This window comes from Notolabrus celidotus, chromosome 5 (genome assembly GCF_009762535.1).
Source record: "Notolabrus celidotus isolate fNotCel1 chromosome 5, fNotCel1.pri, whole genome shotgun sequence".
NCBI classification, from domain to species: Eukaryota; Metazoa; Chordata; class Actinopteri; order Labriformes; family Labridae; genus Notolabrus; species Notolabrus celidotus.
Window position 1 is genome coordinate 32,608,565 of NC_048276.1, and position 20,289 is coordinate 32,628,853.

The following is a 20,289-nucleotide window of genomic DNA, read 5'->3' on the forward strand; positions in this document are numbered from 1 at the left end:
AATTGTTGTCTCAAATAGAGAAATTAGTTATAGCAATCATATTAGTACAAGGCTGTAAACACTTTAAAGGTGCAGTGTGTAGTAGTGTTGTAGTCAAGACCACATTAACCGAGACCGAGACATTTCCGAGACCAGAGTGCACCGAAACCAAGACAAGACCAAGACAATTAGGGATAGAGACCGAGTTTAGACCAAGACCATATATATCAATGAAAGATCATTATGAGAGTTAACAAAATAAAAGACCTCTGTTTATTTTATTTAAGTTTGCTTTCAATAGTTTTTATCTGTTTGGTTACAGGTGTTGACTGTGGTAATCCTGTGGCAGGTATTTAGCTGTCAGTGTGCTTCCAGAGTTTGTTATTGAACAGGTGAGGAAAAAATGAATGAACTGATAAAGGGGGATCTTCCTCTCTTATCACAGTAATGACAGGGACACAGAGTGCATCAGTGGTGGTCTTGACCGGTATGATCTAAAATACGGAGTCCGCCCAGTCCAAAACCGAGACAAGACCAAGTGAAAATGCTTTCAATGTCGAGACGAGACCAAGACCTTAAATGAGCTCAAGACCGGACTTGGTTACAACACTAGTGTGTAGTATTTCACCTGTCACCTGGATATAAAACTGTACCATAGCACAGAATAGACAAACTATACGTCATGCACATTTTTGTGGATAGCCAACATGGACCGGCTGTGAGACAAAGAAGAAGAAGAAGAGGAGATCGGATGTTGTTGTGCATGAAAGACTTTGTGTTGAGAAGTGTTTTTAATTGTAAAAACTTGACAAATGGACGATCATTGAAGCTTCTTTTCCTTGACGACCTTCATTGATGGGAGCAGTAAGCAATACAGTAAATTTGCCACTTGGCAGAAACAACAAAATAAATTAAAGCTCAGACACTTGTATATATAATAAAATAAACTTTACTTGGTGTGAGGGGATCTTTATATGAAAGATAACAGGCAGCAGATTTCCATTTACAGTTAGCCTAGCTTAGCAGAACTTGTACACTACTTCTTAGAATGTCTACATGTTGCATATACTAACTTCTCACATATATAAGCCTTTTCCAAACATACCTAGCTTCTGTTTTTCATGTCAGATAAATAATTGAATGTTCTGTTTGAACACTTTTCTTAACCAAGAGGGTAAACCATGTTTGGGTGCCTTATCTATTTGTCCTGCAGGTCAGATCTGGTCCCTGGAGTCCTGTTGGTTTTAAATTGGACCAAAATTCAGGTCTAGAGCTGGTAAAGTCAGACCCCTATCTGAGGGCTGTTTGTTGGATCCAAACAAGAGTGAAAGCCTAATTTTTAAAGCAGTCTTTGTGCAGAGATTCATCTGATCCCAGCCTCCTGTTGGCCACTCGCTGCACTCCCTGTTAAAGCAAAACAAGCGATGGTCCAAGTCTCACAGGAGCAGACACGGTTCCCCAGTGAAACCTCAGTGCTGAAACAAAACATTGTTATTTTGGTTTGCTTTGGTTCATGTTAATTACCTGCAAACACCGCCAGACTTTAGAGGGCCTTCATTAAGCCGGAGCGCTGTGGTAACTTCCTCTTCCCTTGAATTCATCCGCTCGTTCTGTTAAATGTTAAACGTTACTGATAGGATGACCAATGAGACGCTTTCCCACAAACCTGGTCCTGTTGTTTCCCTGTTTGTCAAAGGGTGACAGGCAAGGCTGAGAGAAAGGACACATACCAATGAGGACACTTGATGATAATTTGTATTTATGCATTCATGGCTGCAGGCAGGATCGATTTAATTGAGACCCCTGAGAATGTGCAGCTCTCCACTTTTTATCAGAGAAAATGGAGGCACAGCCCGTTCAGGTGGCGAGTTAGTTCCACGCTTTGTACTGACACGAAATGAGTCTAATACCTCCTGACATCTCAGTTATTTTCTTTTCTCTCACACCTCATCTGACACGCGTCGTCTCATTCACAGTCACAGTTACTGTGTCACCCCCCGCTGCAGTGTGAAGCCTGCAGGATGAGGCTGAGAGATGAAATCCACATGCCTCCCCTCTCTCTTGTTTGTCAGGGTCACCATGCAAGACGGAGATGGATGAGGCAGCAGGAACCTGTTTCCCCTGACACTCAGGACCAATACACACGCATTTACACACACATACACACAAGTACACACTGTCTCTATCCATTATCTCATGAGGGACTCATTTCTACTAAACCCATCAGGATGGCTGTTTGTCAAGAGGAGGAGAGGGAGGATAACACACAGGAACAGAACAAGCCGTGACCAGACACTGGTTAAGAAAATGATGATACACCTTTTTTTTCTTATTGGATTTATTTGTACTGAACTGAGTTAATGCCCAATATCATAGCATACAAAGATAATCAACAGGTTTAATGATAAATAGAATATCTTGGATGAGTTTTGTTGCACAAGTTGGAAGAGAAGATCTGAAAGTGTAGTCCTGTTTTTACAGGTTGTCCAGAGATGTTTCCTTCCATTAAAAAACAGCTAACTGTAAAATAGTTTTTCTTTTCAAACTAAATGAACACAACCACAAAAAGGAGAGTTTAAAAAATGGATTTGTGCATTTGATTGTTTTCCAAGTCTCATCTGTCCACTTTGAAGGTGATGGAGCAGTCCATAGTCTCAGGGCTGCAGCCTTCTGCAAAAGCAAACAAGAAGTACATCACCTTCCTCACCATAGCCAGCTCTGCGATCCTCTCACCAAACTCGTGTGTGTCGGCCTCGTAGCACCTGACCGGTGCATTTCTGCTGTCGGTGGGAGCCCTCCAGAAAACCCCGGCTGGCTCCAGCAGCTGACGCGTCATCAGGTTGGTGAGGTCTGGTGTCCAGAGCTGCGAGGTGGCCGTGATGGTGAGGTGTCCAGCTTGGGCCAGCTGCACTGTCCAGCGCGAGAACCGGAGGGACTGTTTGGAGAAGTCCAGCCTGTACACGGCCTCATTGGGCAGCAGCAGACGTTCACCGTCCTGCCTCTTCTGTCCACGCTGCTGCAGGGATTGAACTCTCAAACGCATCACCTCCGTCAGCTGGTTGTCCGGCTGGAAGGGAAGCTCCAAGTCTTCAGACATGCTTCAACTGCACCCCACAGCAGGCTGACAGGTGGATACCAACTGTAGGCTGGATTAGATTGGCAGCTATGTCGAAACCAAGCGTCTTCTGCCCTCCTCCTTCAAACCTGTGAATCTCACTCTGTGAATCTCACTCTATGCTCCTTCCTGCAGAGTGTATCAACAGAAGTACAGGAGAGCAGAGGTGCTAGGCAACAAGATCTGATGACATTTTCAGCCACAGCACAGGGTCTTCCCTCAGGGAGGTCCTCTGTACTGTTTGTCACACGTGTTTGTCTCTTTCGCTTGGTTACTGATCCCTTACTCAAATACCCGACCTGAAAAACTGCACTTTCTAAATCCGGAGATGCTCGTACGAGCTAAAATGTAAATGTGGGGATAAAAACTGTTGTGTAAGAGAAGGTTGCCCCTTCTCTGCTGGTGCTGGGTGAGGGGGAGGAGTACTGAGTGAGGGGAAATCCCCTTTGTTCCCCTTGGTGTGTATTTTGACAGACAGCAGGGAAAGCCAAGCTGCCTTCTGCTTGTGTTTCTGGTCAGTCGTCAGGTCACTTACCTCCCAGAGTTCAGTTGCTGCATAGCGACACTTGGCCCAGATGAAAGCTGAGATAGATGGAGCCTCTGCGCTCTCACTGTCCACAGTGCAGAGTCAGAGCAGCAGCAGCAGCAGCAGCAGCAGGGTGGAGTGCAGGAGAGATTGCCTCCCAGAGGATTACAAAATGACTCTGGGGTTTCTGTGGTGCAGTGCTTTGTTTCCCCCCCCCCCCCCCCCCCCTCCTCCTCATTTTAAACGAGCTGTTGCTGTGCGGTCCTCCAGAGAGGCCAGATTCTCTCCATCAGCAAAGTGTCACCTCCTGCAGAGAGGTTTGACAGGAACTGCTGTTCAGTTAGCGCACCTTGACATCTCCAAGGACACCCTGCTGCAACACTGTCAACGGATTCACATGCTGTGTTGCTCACTGCATTATTTGCAATTTTTATTGCATGCAGTGTTCATACGGGGAGCAGTGCCACAGGTGACTCTTCACAGGTCACCACGTGGCTGGGTGTTCTGTTACGACACCGAGTCACAGTGGGAAAGCTGCACTTCATACATTTTAAACAGCAATCACGACCTGAACATGCAGAAAATTACAGTGATAAACCTGCTGTTCAATGCTCAGCAACTGAAGATGAAAGATGACGAGCTTCAGCTAAAGACAGAGAGAGGTCACAGCTCAGTGGACTTTTATGCTCTAAGAGTAAGACTGGTCAGGTTTCAATTCAACTTGTTTTTGTTTCCCAATTAGGGTCAGAGTGAGGGCTCCTTCTGAAGGCAGAGATGTTATACACATCTTTACCACAAGGGGGCGATGAGACTAGAATACAACCTCTTAAATTTTCTTTAAGTCAGCAAATTAAAAATAGTGACTTTACCTAAGGTTTAGTTAGTTATGGAAATTGATATGTAGACTTTTTTTTTTGATAATAAACTGTTAATCGAAACAAAATGAAGTCTGAAAGCTTCAGGTAGTGAATACACTGGAAACTGCTCAAACAGGACTGTGCAGGTAGAATTGATGACTTGTAGGTGATGATTTCTCTCTCTCTCTCTCTCTCTCTCTCTCTCTCTCTCTCTCTCTCTCTCTCTCTCTCTCTCTCTGTGAAATATAACATTAAAGCTCATGTGCTAGCTAACCCTGTTTTCATTAAAATGTCACTCTAACAGTGAGAGTTCAATGACTTCTATGTTAGTGTCTGTTCCATTTCTCCTGCTGTTCCTCCTCTACTCTCAGCCGCAATGTCACATTCCCTCTTTCAGCATCAAGTGATTCATTAAAAATGAACATTTGGACATACCTCAGCTTGATAAGGACCAACTACAATGGCAGAATCCATGTTTGAGAAAAAATCATGGACATGTCAGTTCAAAACTGAGAGGGGAAAGAGAAGGAACAAGCAAAAGAATAAATTAATAAATTAAAGTAGAGAGAAATTGCTCCAAGGATTATTACTACTATTCTATTATTATTATTATTCTTATCTGACAGCAGTCATCTGAACTTTGTTGATATGCCTTCAGCTCTCCACAGGTATACTTTCTATTAGTTTTGCGGCTGTTCCGTGTCATGTGTTGTGTATAACTTTGTTAACTGTCCTTTTGCTTAATTTTAGTCACAAAAATCACAAATAAATAAATAGATAATAAAATCATGGACATGTATTTTAGTTTTATAGTTTGACCCATGTTTAATCTGTTAGAATGGAGGAGGCAGGGCTTATGACCTATACTGCAGCCAGTCAGCAGGGGGGGCTCTACATCTTTTGGCTTCACAGTCAGTGAGCTCTGATGGCGTCCATTTGAATACACACCACATCAGTGTAATGTCAGACTTACAGTTTGAAATGTGTAATTCACCAAATGTTGTCCTGAACAGCGTTGTTCCTGTAAACACCTGACGAGCGCCGTGGGTGGAAAGAAACTAGGCAGATGCATCCGCTTGGTAATTTGATATGCAGGAAAAACCCTGAACATAAAGTGTGAGCCAAAAGCTCGGCCAATCAATTAATTAATCCGAGACTCTGTTTCAAGCATTTCAAATACGGAGTTAACGACTGTACTGCGTGGGTTATATCGAGATAAAGTGAGAGCAACAAAAAGATTAGTAGAAATATGTTTTCATGTATGAAAAAACACACAAAAAAACCTTGTTAGTGAACTCTTTGATACTGTTCATGAATTTATGAGGACGTGTGACAGGACAGTTCACAGGACACCACACAAGATAACTCTCAAACTATTTTACATAGAAAATGGACGCTTTGATTCCATATCAGAGATGTTACACTATGGATAACAGAGCCACAGTGTGCAGTTTTTACATCTCTGACACGTGTGTGTGTGTGTGTGTGTGTGTGTGTGTGTGTGTGTGTGTGTGTGTGTGTGTGTGTGTGTGTGTGTGTGTGTGTGTGTGTTTGTGTGTGTGTGTGTGTGTGTGTGTGCGTGCGTGTGCGTGTGGGCATGCATGCATGTGCGTGTGCATGTGTCTTTTTTGTGTGTGTTTTGATGTGTTATGCAGACGTTTTGTTTGGTGTTTCCCTCTCTGGTCAATTTAGTAACTACTGCTCACAAAATGGAGGCTGGTTGTAGGAGCTTCACTGGACCACAGCAAAGGCAGGCAGCTGAAACACACACATACACACACACTGCAGCCACACAGTTATTACCTCTCACCCATGTCCTATTACAGCTGGATTTATGACTGAGAAAGCCAAGGTGATAAATTTGTCCCCTAATCCCAAATGCATCGGCCGACATGAGGGAATGCTGTCCCCGTCTGGCAGCCCACTCCACCTTGACATTATTTATGCTCCGTGGACCACAGTCTGTTTGTTTGGCTTACCTGCCCTCTACCCTTCTTCCTTCATCCTCCTCTTCCTCCTCTTCCAGGTCATTCCTGAGTGGAAGGAGCAAGAGTGGGACACAGAGAAGCCAGAATCCTACGCTGGGATTTTCCACTTCCGCTTCTGGCGCTTCGGTGAGTGGGTGGACGTGGTGATTGATGACCGGCTACCGACGGTGGACAACCAGCTGGTCTACTGCCACTCCAACGACAGCAACGAGTTCTGGAGCGCCCTGGTGGAAAAGGCCTATGCCAAGTTAGTATGGGTGCCATCAGATATATAGATACAGCTTCAGAGGAGAAATCTAAACTTCGTGAGCACTTTGTAGCAGACTGTTTTACTTAAAGTTCTGCCTGCGGAAGTACACCATTGTTCCAGACATCCCATAGCCAGTCCAATCCTTAAACAGTCAACAAGCAGCACATAACCCGACCTTCATCATGAAAACAACACCGTGATGATCATTTGAATTAACATAAAAGATGTTTCAACTTTCAGTTATGTTAAACCCCAATAATCAGATTATTTTTCTGTTAGTTAATCTGTATAAAACATATTCCAAGTGATGATCAAACTTTCGCAGTGTATAACCTTACAGTTGTGCTCATAAGTTTACATACCCTGGCATAATTTTTTGATTTTTTGGTCATTTTTCAGAGAATATGAATGATAAGAGAAAAACTTTTTTTTCACTCATGGTTAGCGATTGGGTGAAGCAAAATTTTTATCGAACAACTGAGTTTACTCTTTTTATGTCATAATGACAACAGAAACTACCCAAGAAACCAGACATTCTGCCAGGGTTTGTACATTTATGAGCACAACTGTGTGTCTTGAAAATGCTAGGAGGAGAGATCTGTCCCATAAACCTGTGTGCCTTTTTTGTAACCTTATTTCTCAGGACTGGTTAGATTTTTCTAATTTTCTTGCATTTCTTTTGATTTATTATTTTTTATTTTCAACCTTCATTTATCCAGGAAGAGTTTGATGAGATTAAAAATCTTGTAACTTGAGATGCCGTTCTGACACACAGTGAGCAGCCGTACATCAGAAGCAGAAATACTTTATTTATCCCAGGGGGAAATTTGGTCTTTACAGTTGCTCTTATACATAATAAAGCAAGAATATTAGAGTATTAAAGAAAGTATGAGTAAAATAAGAAATAAATACTAAATCAAAATCAAAATTAGTACAGAAGTCATAAAGAGCAAATGATAAGGATACAGAAAACAGTGAGGATATTGGTTTACAATCAGAATGCATTATGATTTTATAAGGGAGAAAATAAGAAACAAATACCAAACCTGATACATGACTAAAACACAACAAAGACCTGACATAAAAGGGTACCAGTTTGGCCTATCCGGGACTTCCACCAGATCTGTGTCCGGTCTGTCTCTGATCTGCTGCGGTCCGGCTCCGTGCTCTCTCATCTGTCAACACTCACCGGATGCATTTTCAGAACACAGCACAGAGCAGGACAGCTGGAGTCATGTGACCGAAGTGAGTGCAATACGATCTGGTGATAACACAGAGTATTTTATTCCAAAAATTAACCAGATGTTTTCATTTTGTTTTGGTGCCTGATTTCCTTTCCTACTCCATCTGCTCTGTTGAGATTGATGCGTCGTGCTCCAGCAAAAATAAAAACCCTATCAGATCCAGTGCCATGACGGATCGGAGACAGACCGGACACGGATCTGGTGGAATTTGGCCGTTGGTGGTTGAATCTCACCTCATGTTCAGGGGCTGTAGTGCCAACCTTTCCCTCATGTCACCCCCTCCTCTTCAGACACCTACAGTCCATTTGAGCGTTTGCAGTGTGACTGTATCTTCACAAACTCAGAACATCAAACTAATTCAAGCTGCAATTTCTCCGACCGCACTCCTCTCCCCGCAGGGTTTATGGCTGCTACGAGGCTTTGGATGGGGGAAACACGGCTGATGCTCTGGTGGATTTCACGGGTGGCGTTTCGGAGCCCGTGGACCTGCTGGAAGGTCAGATGGCAACAGATGAGGTGGCCCGAAACCAGCTGTTTGAAAGAGTCCTCAAAGTCCACAACAGAGACGGCCTCATCAGCTGCTCCATCAGGGTGAGCTGTGTGAATGAAAGGCGGGGAAATTAGAAAATACTTTTCAAATCAGCTGACAGCGTTAGATAAATACCAAAGTTTTACATTTCATATGAAGATATGACTCAAAGGAATGGAGCAGAGCACAGTAGCTTCCTTCATCATTACAGAGAGCAGGCTTTCTGTAGTACAACTCTGGCAGGGTCCAGATCCAGGATTTGTTCCAGATCTTACACAAAAAGTGTCTGCAGTCTGGTCTGGCAGTGGCACCACAACATCTCAGCTCAAAGATTTATAACACTGTTCCAGGTTTGATAACATATTCAGCAAAACTCTGAGTGTCTTTTATAATGAGGACCACAAAAATACAATCTTGATGTGATGTAATGATTTGGTGTTAGGTGTCAAAGCTCAGGTAAAAATAAGGTAAATGAGCAACTTTCAGGTCACAGTTATGGTAGCATGTTCAAGAACAACAAAACGACTCAATGCAGGTGATGGTGATGAAGAGTGCATACAACACAATACACCACCATGACATGAAATTCTAACCATGTCCCTTTTCACTGAAGCGTGTCAGCCTCTTAATGTTGGATTATTAGCACACAAACACACAATGACAAACATAAGATGAAATGTCATTAGTTTGCAGGTTTTCAAGCAACACGATGAACAACATAGCAGCTTCCAAGAAGTGAAGCCAAAAACTGTTCAAGCTTCCAAATGATCATCTTTCTGAGACGTTTAGTTTTTCATTAAATATTCAATGATTGACAGCTCTGTCGACTCCTGCAGTGCTGTGTGCACTCGATTAGGAGAGGTAGAGGAGTAAGAGTGAGAAAACTAAGCAAACACTAACACAAGAGTTATTCAACTTTCCACAAGCATGAGTGTCGGCTTCAAACCCACAGGAGAGCCTGTTCTGCTGTGGACTGAACCCACCTGAGAGATCTTTGAGGTTGTTAAATGTGTGTTCAGGACGTAAAAATGGCAGCTCTGAGAGCCAATCTCTACTGTCCTGACTCTGGCTCCAGGTGCGCTGGATGTTGTTTTGGCTTCAGTTATGTACACCATCCATCTTTTTATACACTCAACAACAGGTCAAAATTGACTATGTGATGGTTTGCCGTGAAAGACAAACGATCATTAAAAGCATTTCTCCAAAGAAGAACAGAAATGTCTGTTTTCATTTTAATATTTTAACAAATCACAGCAGAACTTTGGTCATTTTAACACCGTTTTCATACCTATTCTGTGAGAACTGTCTAATCCACCAATGCTGACCCCTTGTGCTGCAGAGCTCCTTTAATAATTACACCATTTTCTGCTATAATTTTAACACCCAGGGATGAAAACCCCTCTGTGTGCTGCAGAGACACTCACTGCCTGTGCTTTGCTGCAAAGACAGTCGACATCTTTAGTGCCAAATCTCTGGATAAATTCCTGCCAGACTTTCAGAGTCTTTTCAGTGCGCTGCAGTGTTTTCTGTTGTTACATGAAGTACACACAAATGAAGAGCATGCAGTTGTTCCTTTTGATGATAATGTGGAGAAGAAGCCTGGCTGTGTTGTTCCAGGACCTTCTTACAGGGAAAAGCAGATGCACTAACATCAGAATAATGTTAACTTAAAGTGAAAAGGGTTCAAGGAGGAGCTGTTGAACCCACTGAGTTCGTTTTGAGGCTGACATTTCCCAGAAATCAAGGAACTTTGATGAGGAAGATGAAAAAGTGAGCGCTTCAAGCTGAATCTTAATCGACGTGGTGTGTGCCTGGAACCTGCAGTAAAAGATGTGGGTTGATCTTTCTGGAATGAAATGATAATGGAACAGATTCATCATACATTCAACAGGGTACATGATTATGTCTGGAGCTCTTTCAGAGGGGGATACAGGTGGAGTTAGGAGACCCATCAGCATGTTGGGCAGAAGCTTTCTTTAAGATTGTAGTCGCACTCTGCAGATTGAATTCGCACCTGTCTGCGATTTGAGGCCAGTTTCAGCAAGATCAATATCTGAACCCATCAGATATCACCTGTTGAAGACTGAGCCTCTGCTGATATGTCAGAGCTCCCAGCCTTTATCCAAACAACAGGTTCAGGTTAGTCTGGGTCAAGGTTTCCTATTCGGTGCATTGGACATCGCCAACGTTATCTTGACTTATGTGCAGATGGGTTTGTAGATTTCACTTTAGCTGATGGATTCAGCTTTTTTTACTCTCTACATTATTTTCCTGCATGCAACCAAAGCTCACTGAGAAACAGTGTTCACTTTGGCAGCTATTCTAGGTTTCGTCTTACTCTTACTATGCAGACTAGTTTTTGTCTTTTAGACAGAGTCCTGAGGAAATGCTACATTCAAATTCATGCTAGTTTTCTGTGGCTACTAACCCTAGTTTTAAGACCTACCTTTTTTATCTGGCTTTTAATTTGGAGTAATTTATGTTTAGCCCTGGACTGCACTATTATTATAATCATTGCTTTAACATTTATTATTGTATTTAATTATTTATTTATTGTATTCATCTGATCGTGTTAACTCTACTTTAATTTTAAATTTTCTTTCCACTATTACTTATTTTATTTTTATTTTACTGTATGGATTTTTAAGTATTTTATTTATAACCATGCCTTTTTTTCTTTTTTTAAAAAAATAATTTTACCATTGCTGTTGTTTTCTGTTTCTCTGTTATTTTTGTGAAGCACTTTGGGCTGCATGTTTATATGTATAAAAGGTGCTATATAAATAAAGTTGAGTTGAGTAGAGTTGAGCTAACTTGGTTAATTAAGCCTGGACTCTCTCACTAATGTTATGCTGCTGAAAATGAAACACTCAAACAACAACGATTTGTCTTTGTTAGCTTTATTTAGGCCTTCATTGAGCTTTGCAAAGCGGTCAGCTGGTAGAGTAATCCAACAAGCAGGACAAGGTCTGCAGACCTAACCCAGAGTGAAGATTCAGCATGGTATTTCTTTTCTTCAGAGTACAAGATGATCTCATCGTTAAACAAACCCAAAGAGCTGTGAGATGAACCAGAAAGCTTATTACGACCTCTCCCTTCCTGGTTACCTTCTTGACCTCATTCTCCCCGGATTCCCCCTCAGCCATACAAACAGATAATATACAAATCACAGAAGGACTGTGTGTGTGTGTGTGTGTGTGTGTGTGTGTGTGTGTGTGTGTGTGTGTGTGTGTAACTTACTAACTTCTAATCAACACAGGAAAAACATATAATCATGTCTGTATTTTTCCCATCACAGTGCACACTGATAAAAGTGATAGGATAGAAGAATGTTCCTTACTCCAAGTAAAAAAAACATTCTGTATGTCACAATGGTTTTATTTTATTACCGTGACCTCAAATAAAAGTGCTGTGCACACATATGTGTGTGTGTTCATAAAGCAAAGGGCTCTACAGTCAGTTTACAACACTCTTGACTACTCTTGACTATCAAACTGGTAAATATCTCACCAAATTGCCTCTCCAACTTATCGGCACACGAGGATAAATCAAGGTTTTGACACGGAGCGGTAACAGTTTTTTGACGGTAACGGTTTATTATTATATTAATGATAATAATGGAAAAAAATGGCTAACGTAAATATTAAACCGACGTCACCATGGTAGCTCTTCGCAGCTTTGTCATTTAACAGGAACAATAAAAAAATCATCAATATAAAAAGATGCATGGAGGCAGTGAAAACTTGTACACACAGCACACTTGTTTCAGCTGTTCAAGCTAACACCACACCTCTCAGCTAAAGCCTGCTTTATACTTTTGCATGGAATGGAGGGCCTAGGCTACGCACATAGGTCCGTGTAGGTCTGCGTAGCTCCTGTACCTATGCAGAGGCTTTCTGGGATCCCCGGATCCTGGGATGTGTCCTCTCTATTCCTCCCTGTAATCATTGCTGTTTGATAAATAGCAATATGTATCAGCTGTAAATTAACATAATACATTCGGAATCGCTGTGAAAAAGTAAATAGAGAATGTAGCAGGGCAACCGGCTATCAGAGAGACCACATTGCCGTCAAGCATTTAAGCTGAGTATTGCTGCTCTACACGGAGACATTGATGCAGAAGTATGTGGTGCTCACGTCCGCATTGACCAACGCTGCGTAGAGTCAACCCAGAAGTATAAACCAGCCTTAACTCCTGTCACAGGAATGCTTTGCTTGTATTTTGACGGAATAGGTGCTCAGTGGGAAAATGTCCCGTACTTTGAATGTCTGAGGGTCCGCCGTTAACATTTTCGTCTGGACATCGTCATGTTGACAACTAAACATTCACATTCATCAGAGTTTGTATTATCAGTGATGTATTTCCAGCTGTCATCAGCTCGGCTGTTAATAAACATTTAGCGTCACAATTTTAAACATGACCTTGTCTGGCACGTAAAACATTCTTCTTCATTTAATGTACAGATACAGACTTTGGCTAAGATCACATTCACAGTCAGTTTTCAGACGTGTGTGTGCACAGAGCCGTCTCAATGTAGACTCAGGACAGTATACTCTGGGAGCAGGGCTGAAAGGCTGTGTCTACATAATGTGGTCAGGCACTTATATTGAGCTTCTAAGTCTAACCTGGGGTTTTTGTCACACCTAGTTCCTCTTTTATCTAGTAAAGCAAGTCAGAGCAAGTCAGGCATCAGGACTGATGAGAGGAGGAGGAGGCTGAGCTCCACCAGTGTCAGCCACTGTCAGCAGTATCAGTACATCCCACAGTGTTGCATGGCACAGGGGTTGGAATACATAAACAGTGTTTTACTGCAACCTTCATTGTTCTTGATGCTGACAGCAGCCATCTTTTGAGGTCAGGGCTTGTGGGATTTTTTTTGACTATCCAAGTTGTAAATCAGACAACAGGCAGGAAGCTCTGATTGACTCTTAATATCTTCCTATTCCTCAGTCTGGCTAATGAGGGTCAGGCTCTAAGTTTAGAGTTTGTCTGGAAGTAAGGCTACTACTTTTTCGTTTTTTTCCTATCCTGTTAATCCAGAGATGTGATCGAAGCCTGTAGTTTCCTGGATGTTTCTCTGCTTCTGTGTGAGCTACAACAGTGCCCTCCAGACACTAAGTTCTTTTGCATGTCATCCAACATTTCCTCAAACATTTCCTGCAGCTGAATAGCAGATCATCTCTGAGGCTACCTATGTTTAATATCCCCAGAAACTGTTACAGCTGCATATTAAAGTTTTAGTTTGTTGTCAGTGTGTTCCAAATAGAGCTCACTGAATAATGCTTTTAAGGATCTGAGGCTTTGCTCTGCTTGAGAAAACAAGCAAATTCTGTTTTGACTTTAATTTTGCTGCTTGGCTTCATGCTTTTCTCTCTCATGCCATGTATTCCCTGATGTCTTTTCCCAGCAACAACTAATTTATAATCCCTTATTGTGATTCAGAATCAACAGCAGCTCCGTCTTTAAATGATACTGCTCTAAATGCATGAGTTTTTAAACTAAAGGTCCATTTTCTTTACCTAAAAGAGTAATGGAAGCTTGGAAAACTAGACAATACCTTAGAAAAATGTGTTCACCATCTTAATATTCAGTTTTTATTACTTTAGCTTGTATTTGTGACTCGTAGATTATGATGCTGCAGGCAGGGAGACCACAAATTTCCCCTGGGAGGCCCAAGACTGTTTGGTTGTTAATCTCATTTCAGTTCCATATTTCTTTCTCAGAATACAGACACAAAAGCAGGAGCAAGAATTAAAGACAGAGAAAACTCAGTAATTATCTTGGGTACCTTAAAGGTGACATATCATGCAAAATTGACTTTTTAATGATTCTTTACCTGAAATATGTGTCCCTGGCATGTCTACAAACCCCCCGAGAATGAAAAAAATCCATTCTGCCCCTGTTTTGATTTCTACACCTTTCTGTAAATGTGTGTGAAACGAGCCGTTTCAGACTTCCGTGTTTTTGTTACGTAACAACAATATCCGGTCTGTCACGGAGTCAGAGCTCGGAGCTTGTTCAGCCCATAGACTGTATAAATACAACTCAACCCCTCCTCTGTTTTTCATTCCCTGCACACATGTGCTAACAAGGAGCTTAGGAGGGAGGCATGCTAGTTGTAGGCTGTCTTAATAAACACAAAGGTCGGTTTTACTCCCCACGTCTGCAGATTTGAAGATCTAGTGGATGATTTTTATTTGTCATGGATAAGTGCTAGCGCTAATTAGCATAGCCACATAGCTATATGTTCATAGCTGTATCTGTAGCTGTAGATGTAGCTGTAGCTGTAGCTGTAGCTGTAGCTGTAGCTGTAGCTGTGTACCAAGACACACGTCGACATACTGACAAATAAAACAACAAGAAACACAGAATCTGTGACCAATCCTTCAGAAAGGTCCTGCTGCCTTTCTGGCAGAGGTCGGTTTTACTCCCCACGTCTGCAGATTTGAAGATCTAGTGGATGATGTTTATTTATCATGGATAAGTGCTAGCGCTAGTTAGCATAGCCACATAGCTACATGTTCGTAGCTGTGTACCAAGACACACGTCTACATACTGATAAATAAAACAACAAGAAACACAAAATCTGTGACCAATCGTTCAGAAAGGTCCTGCTACAGGCGCCTCTCCGTCAGGATCAGATTCTGGATCAGATTCAGAGGGTTGAAGTAACGCGATCTCTGAGCAGCCGTGTATATTCAGCCAACATGTAAACATTAGATCAACGTGCTGGAGAGCCGAGGCACATCCACTTCCGGAGGGGGCGTGGTCAGAGGGAAAACAGAGTGTTCTGATGAGGAATGAAGAAGAGGGTTTTTCAGGCATGCCAAAATCTGATTTCAAAGTGTTTTTTTGAGCATAAACTATAAAGACATGTTTTGGGGACCTCTTAGACCAATATATATTGATGAAAAAAGCGTGATATGTCCCCTTTAATGTCCAGACGAAAAAAAAATACTAATTGTATTGACCAAAGAATGAAAATCACAACTGAACCTGAACCTGTCATGCATCTCTTAATTTGATAAAACAGAGACAAGCTTTGAAGAGGGACCACCTAACATCCCATGTGTGCACACTGCAGCAGCTCAACAGAACGTTGTCATATTTCTATTTGTCAAACTTATCCAACAACAGTAAGTCATGGTAAAAAAATAAATGTGTGGTGAACAAAACAAATCCTCATAGAGGAACTTTTTCAGCAGCGTCTTATCATCTTTCCAATAAAACATGTTTAATGTGACTTACTCCCACAACTCTGTGGGCTTGGAACAGCTGTAATCTCCTGGTTAGGGTTAAGATGTAAAAAAAAATGGACAGCATGCAGCTCCTTAAAAGTGAAGTCAAGCTTTAGAACTCCCCCTGGTGACTGGCTGCAGTATGGCTCATAAACCCTGTCTCCTTCTCCCACGGGTCAATCTATAATGTTAAAGGAGCGCTGGTGGCCTAGCGGTCTAGGTGCCCCAAATACAGAGGTACCCTCCTTGTTGCAGAGGTCGCCGGTTCGACCACCTGCTGAATGTGTTCCCCCGCACTCTGCTCTGCACATTTCCTGTCTCTCTTGAGCTGTCCTATCAAATAAAGGCAAAAAATAAATAAATAATACAATTAAAAAAAAACAACTATAAAATTATATGTATGTAAAATATATGTTTATTAAACGTGCTGTGTATCATGACTGTGCAAGAGTCTGAAGTTTTAGAATGAGTTTGGATTAGTTATTTGATGCTACAAAGAGGGGATGTGACATCATGATTGACAGCTCTGTTGACCAGTGTGCTCCTGTAGTCTTCAAAGTAGAACTCTCAAGCTTCATCTGGAAAATAACATCCAACTAAAAAGTTGAAAATAATGACTTTGTTTGTGTTGACTTTTGAATTTCCAACCAATTTTGGCTTGAGCAGATCAAGCTTTTCTCAAAATTTCTCCTGGGAAAGGGAGGACACCTGGAGGATATAAAAACCTGTCGCAGATGCTGGTGCAAAAACTGAAAACGTAGAACGCGCTCCTAAACTACAGGATTCAAGATTCAGTTTGTCATTTTGTACATGCACACATAAGGAGGAACTGCTGTTCTTCCAGCCAGCCCTGAAACAGAGAAGAATAAATATCCAGTATGTAGAAAACCTTCTGTAAAAACAACGCCATTGAAATATAACATCACACTGATCCTGAGTGTAAGACTTGACCAAGACTCTCTAGGTTACATGACTCTCATCAGCTGGTGTTTTACGTGCACTGGCCTCACTTTGGGGATCTGTATTCCCTCTCAGAGCTTAATTTCCATAAAATAATGTTTTAGAAATCCATTGAGCCTTACTTCTATTTGTCCTCTCTGTGTGTTCAATTGTCCCTGTGCCATTTTAATCAGGCTCTTGGTTGTTGTTGGATAATAATGTCTCATATTGGCAGCGTAATCCGTCACAAAAACAGCCAGTGGACTGAACACATAATTATTGGATCGAAGAACCAATTTTCTGATAAAGCTACCCAATAATTCTCTTCCCTGTTCCTCTTACTGCCCAATTGTTTTGATTAAAAAATGGTGCATTGCCCAAATTTGAAAGTATCACATCATTGTTATTTGCTCAATAATATAAAGTTACTAAAATGTTTCAATGTGTGTGGTTTCCCTGGAAACAGACAAAACCATCTTCAGTGTGCTTTCTTGATTCCCTTTGAAACCTGCCTGTAATACGACTCTGGTGTGGCTAACAGGGTGAAAAATGAATGTTTTAACATCTCTAAAAGTCTGAAGACAACTCTCATAGTAAAGAAAAGTTATATTTTTAAACCAAAGTAACCAAGTCCTTTCATCAGACAGAAAATGTGTAGCTGACTCCAATCTGGGTCTCATAATTTAGGTTTTTTAAATTATTGATGATCACTGGATGTGTAAACATTGAATACTTCCATTACAATATCAACAATAACTCTACTCTCAGTTCTCTTTTTCCAACTGGGATTCACTTGGTTTAACAGCTGTTCAACAGTCGACTTCTCTGAGCCCACTGCAAATGCATCTCTGTCAGCTCATGGTGTTACGGTTTTAAAAGTTACCCTGTAAACTGGAGACCTTCATCTGAACGTGTCAGTGTTTGTTATGTTATATTAATTATAATCTAAAGATGTTTGTGTAACGCATCCCGCTGAAAGTCGCCAGTTAACAGGGTCGCCCTTTTAACTGAAACACCGGTCGATCTCTGCCAAAGCAGTTTTAAATTCGGTTGAAACGGCTTTACTTCGCGTGCTGGTCTTCTTTCAAATGTTGATTCAGTGAATCCATCTGCAATGCAAAACACCACGAGTTGAATCTCCTCCATGCTAACAGGCTAACTGTTGAGTCGCTCATGGTGATGCCGGTCTGTCTGTCTCCTTCTATGTAGTCGTCTGTGATGAATGGCCTCTGTCTCTGCCTTACTGCCCTCTACTGGTCTTGCGGTGTAGTGCAATGACTTCTTTTTTTTCTCCATATGTCACTGGCTTGATTTGCATAATCTCCACGGGACTTCAGGCTTCGGTGGACACGCAGACAACAGTTGGCCACAGGAACCATTAAGTTCATGGAAGAGTAGTTCCAGAAGAGTAGAACTTCTGGTCGAAAAGCACCTTTTCTGGTTTTCACTGCTGATAGTGAGTGTCCATGGGACTTTTAATGGGGTAGATTTACCCTGGAACTAAATTCAGATCCTGGTTCCTGCAGTCCAAAAAATATAGTTCCTCAAAAAGTCCTTAGTTCCTGAGGAAAGTTCCTGTGGCCAAAGAGCACCTCATATGTGACTTTACCCGATATTACCTGATGATAGTTCCACGTAGCATCTAGCCAGCCTTCCAGTGTTGTGTAATTCTAGAGATCCACAGTAGCGTCTTTTCTAACCTCTTAAGTGTCCTGTGTTGCTGTTTTCCAGGCGACCACTATCGAGGACATGGAGGCACGGCTGGACTGTGGTCTCGTCAAAGGTCATGCCTACGCTGTGACAGATGTGAAGAAAGTTCGGCTCGGGCATGGTCTGCTGGCCTTCTTCAAGTCGGAGAAGCTGCACATGATCCGCATGAGGAACCCCTGGGGAGAGAAGGAGTGGAGCGGCCCCTGGAGCGACAGGTAACCACAGCACTGCCACCTGCAGGCATGGAGGATCTCCTGCAGGTGTTTGTCTTACCTTGACACTTTGACCTGTTTTCATCTGTCTGTCTCTGCTCTGCACAGTGAGTCAGACAGGGAACATTTCCAGAGCAGCAGGAGCATTGTTTTTCTCTCATACATGACCTGATGTGACCTGCACCAATTTAACTAATCTCACTGATCTGATTTGTAAAATGACAAAGTGCACATTTCTCCTTGGCTCTCAGTATTTCCAAGAGAGTGCATGTGATGAATGAGCAAACAAGAAAAATACTGAAGAGAAAACAGCTGATTTATAATGCTCACGAGGTCCACAAGAAAGAAGCACAATGGGAACTGTCATGTAGACAATGAAAAATAGAGAAGCAATCAGGCTAATGGGTCTCAGGGCAAAGCAGACTGACTTAATTCAGCCATGTTGGAGTTTTTATTATGTGTGTGTGAGAGAGAGAGAGGGATTATCAAGGCAGCTAAGTGCCGCTCACATATTGCTTTCCAGGAACCCGCCCAAAACAGACAGGCTAAAATTGAGCCTCTTAAACATTCAATTCAAACATCACATAGTGAATCAAAATGACCGGTTTGCACAAGAGGCCATTCAGACCTATGGCAAAGCGAACAAGCGTTACATTTGGTTCAAAATTCCACTGCCCGCATCATCACCAGAACCCCCTCCACCGGCTTCCCATTAAATAACCTATCATTTTAAAGACTCTGTTTCTCATCTTCAAGGCCATCAACAACCGAGCCCCTCAGTACCTCATTGATCTCCTCCATACAAAAATACCCACCTGTAGTCTCAGGTCCTCCTCTTCCACATAACTCACCTTCCCACCTGCTTGTTTGACCACCATGGGGTCGACAGCCTTCAGCCACCTGGCCCCCGCCCGCCTCTTGAACCCTCTCCCCCAGGACTTACAAAATTCCACCTCTCACACCACCTTCAAATCCTGCCTCAAAATGTACCTTTTCCGCCAAGCTTAATGACCCCCCCCCCCCCCCCCCCCCCCCCCCCCCTTTCATTTTGTTAGTATTGTATTGTTATTCTGTAGTATTTATGTATTTTTTACTGTTGAGTGTTGATTCTACTTTTTGTATGTTGTAAAGTGACCTTGAGTGTCCAGAAAGGCGCTTATAAATAAAATGTATTGTTATTATTATTATTATTATTATTATTATTATTATTATTATTATTATTATTATTTCAGCCTTATTTTCTGCCTTTCTGCTACTCTACACTTCTTGTAAGACAGGTGAGGTCGAGATAAAGCTGCTCCCTCGACGTGTGTCCGGTCTCTGAGTTCTTGGCTACCAGACTCAGTGAAACAAACAGAGAGGTGGTAAAGCAGGATCATGATGGAGTCTGAATTATTGATAAAGCTGAGGAGGAAAAAAAAAAGGTTATTAAAGAGACATGACTCCATGCTCATCTTTCTCAATCACTCCCTGGCCCTCCCTGAATAATTTATTCATGCTTTGATAAAACCTGTTACAGTAAACGCAGCCTGACAGACTGTTGAGATGTGGACATTTGTCAGTGAATCATCAGCAGAGACATAAGCACAGAGCTAATGCATCTAGTAAATGTCTGTGTTTCCCCCTGAGCTGTAAATACTGAATGGACCTTGATGTTAAGGTACGATTCACACTCATAACTACACATCTGACTCTTTAGAA

At 42.0% G+C, this 20,289-nt stretch overlaps 2 protein-coding genes across 2 annotated transcripts in view; one reads left to right on the forward strand and one right to left on the reverse strand.

The window, feature by feature from the left end:
* Positions 1-20,289, forward strand: part of capn5b (calpain 5b) — a 75,705-nt gene that overhangs the window by 43,642 nt on the left and 11,774 nt on the right. The window contains exons 4-6 of the mRNA XM_034684189.1: positions 6,504-6,712; positions 8,358-8,550; positions 18,398-18,591. Coding sequence (XP_034540080.1) covers positions 6,504-6,712; positions 8,358-8,550; positions 18,398-18,591 — 596 coding nt within the window. The remainder of the gene's footprint in view (positions 1-6,503; positions 6,713-8,357; positions 8,551-18,397; positions 18,592-20,289) is intronic.
* ompb (olfactory marker protein b) lies at positions 2,338-3,222 on the reverse strand. Its single transcript, XM_034684188.1, has one exon. The coding sequence runs from the start codon at positions 3,074-3,076 to the stop codon at positions 2,594-2,596; it is 483 nt and encodes a 160-aa protein (XP_034540079.1). The 5' UTR covers positions 3,077-3,222; the 3' UTR covers positions 2,338-2,593.

Coding starts and splice junctions, on each gene's coding strand:
- ompb (XM_034684188.1), bottom strand. CDS start 3,076: ATGTCTGAAGACTTGGAGCTTCCCTTCCAGCCGGACAACCAGCTGACG.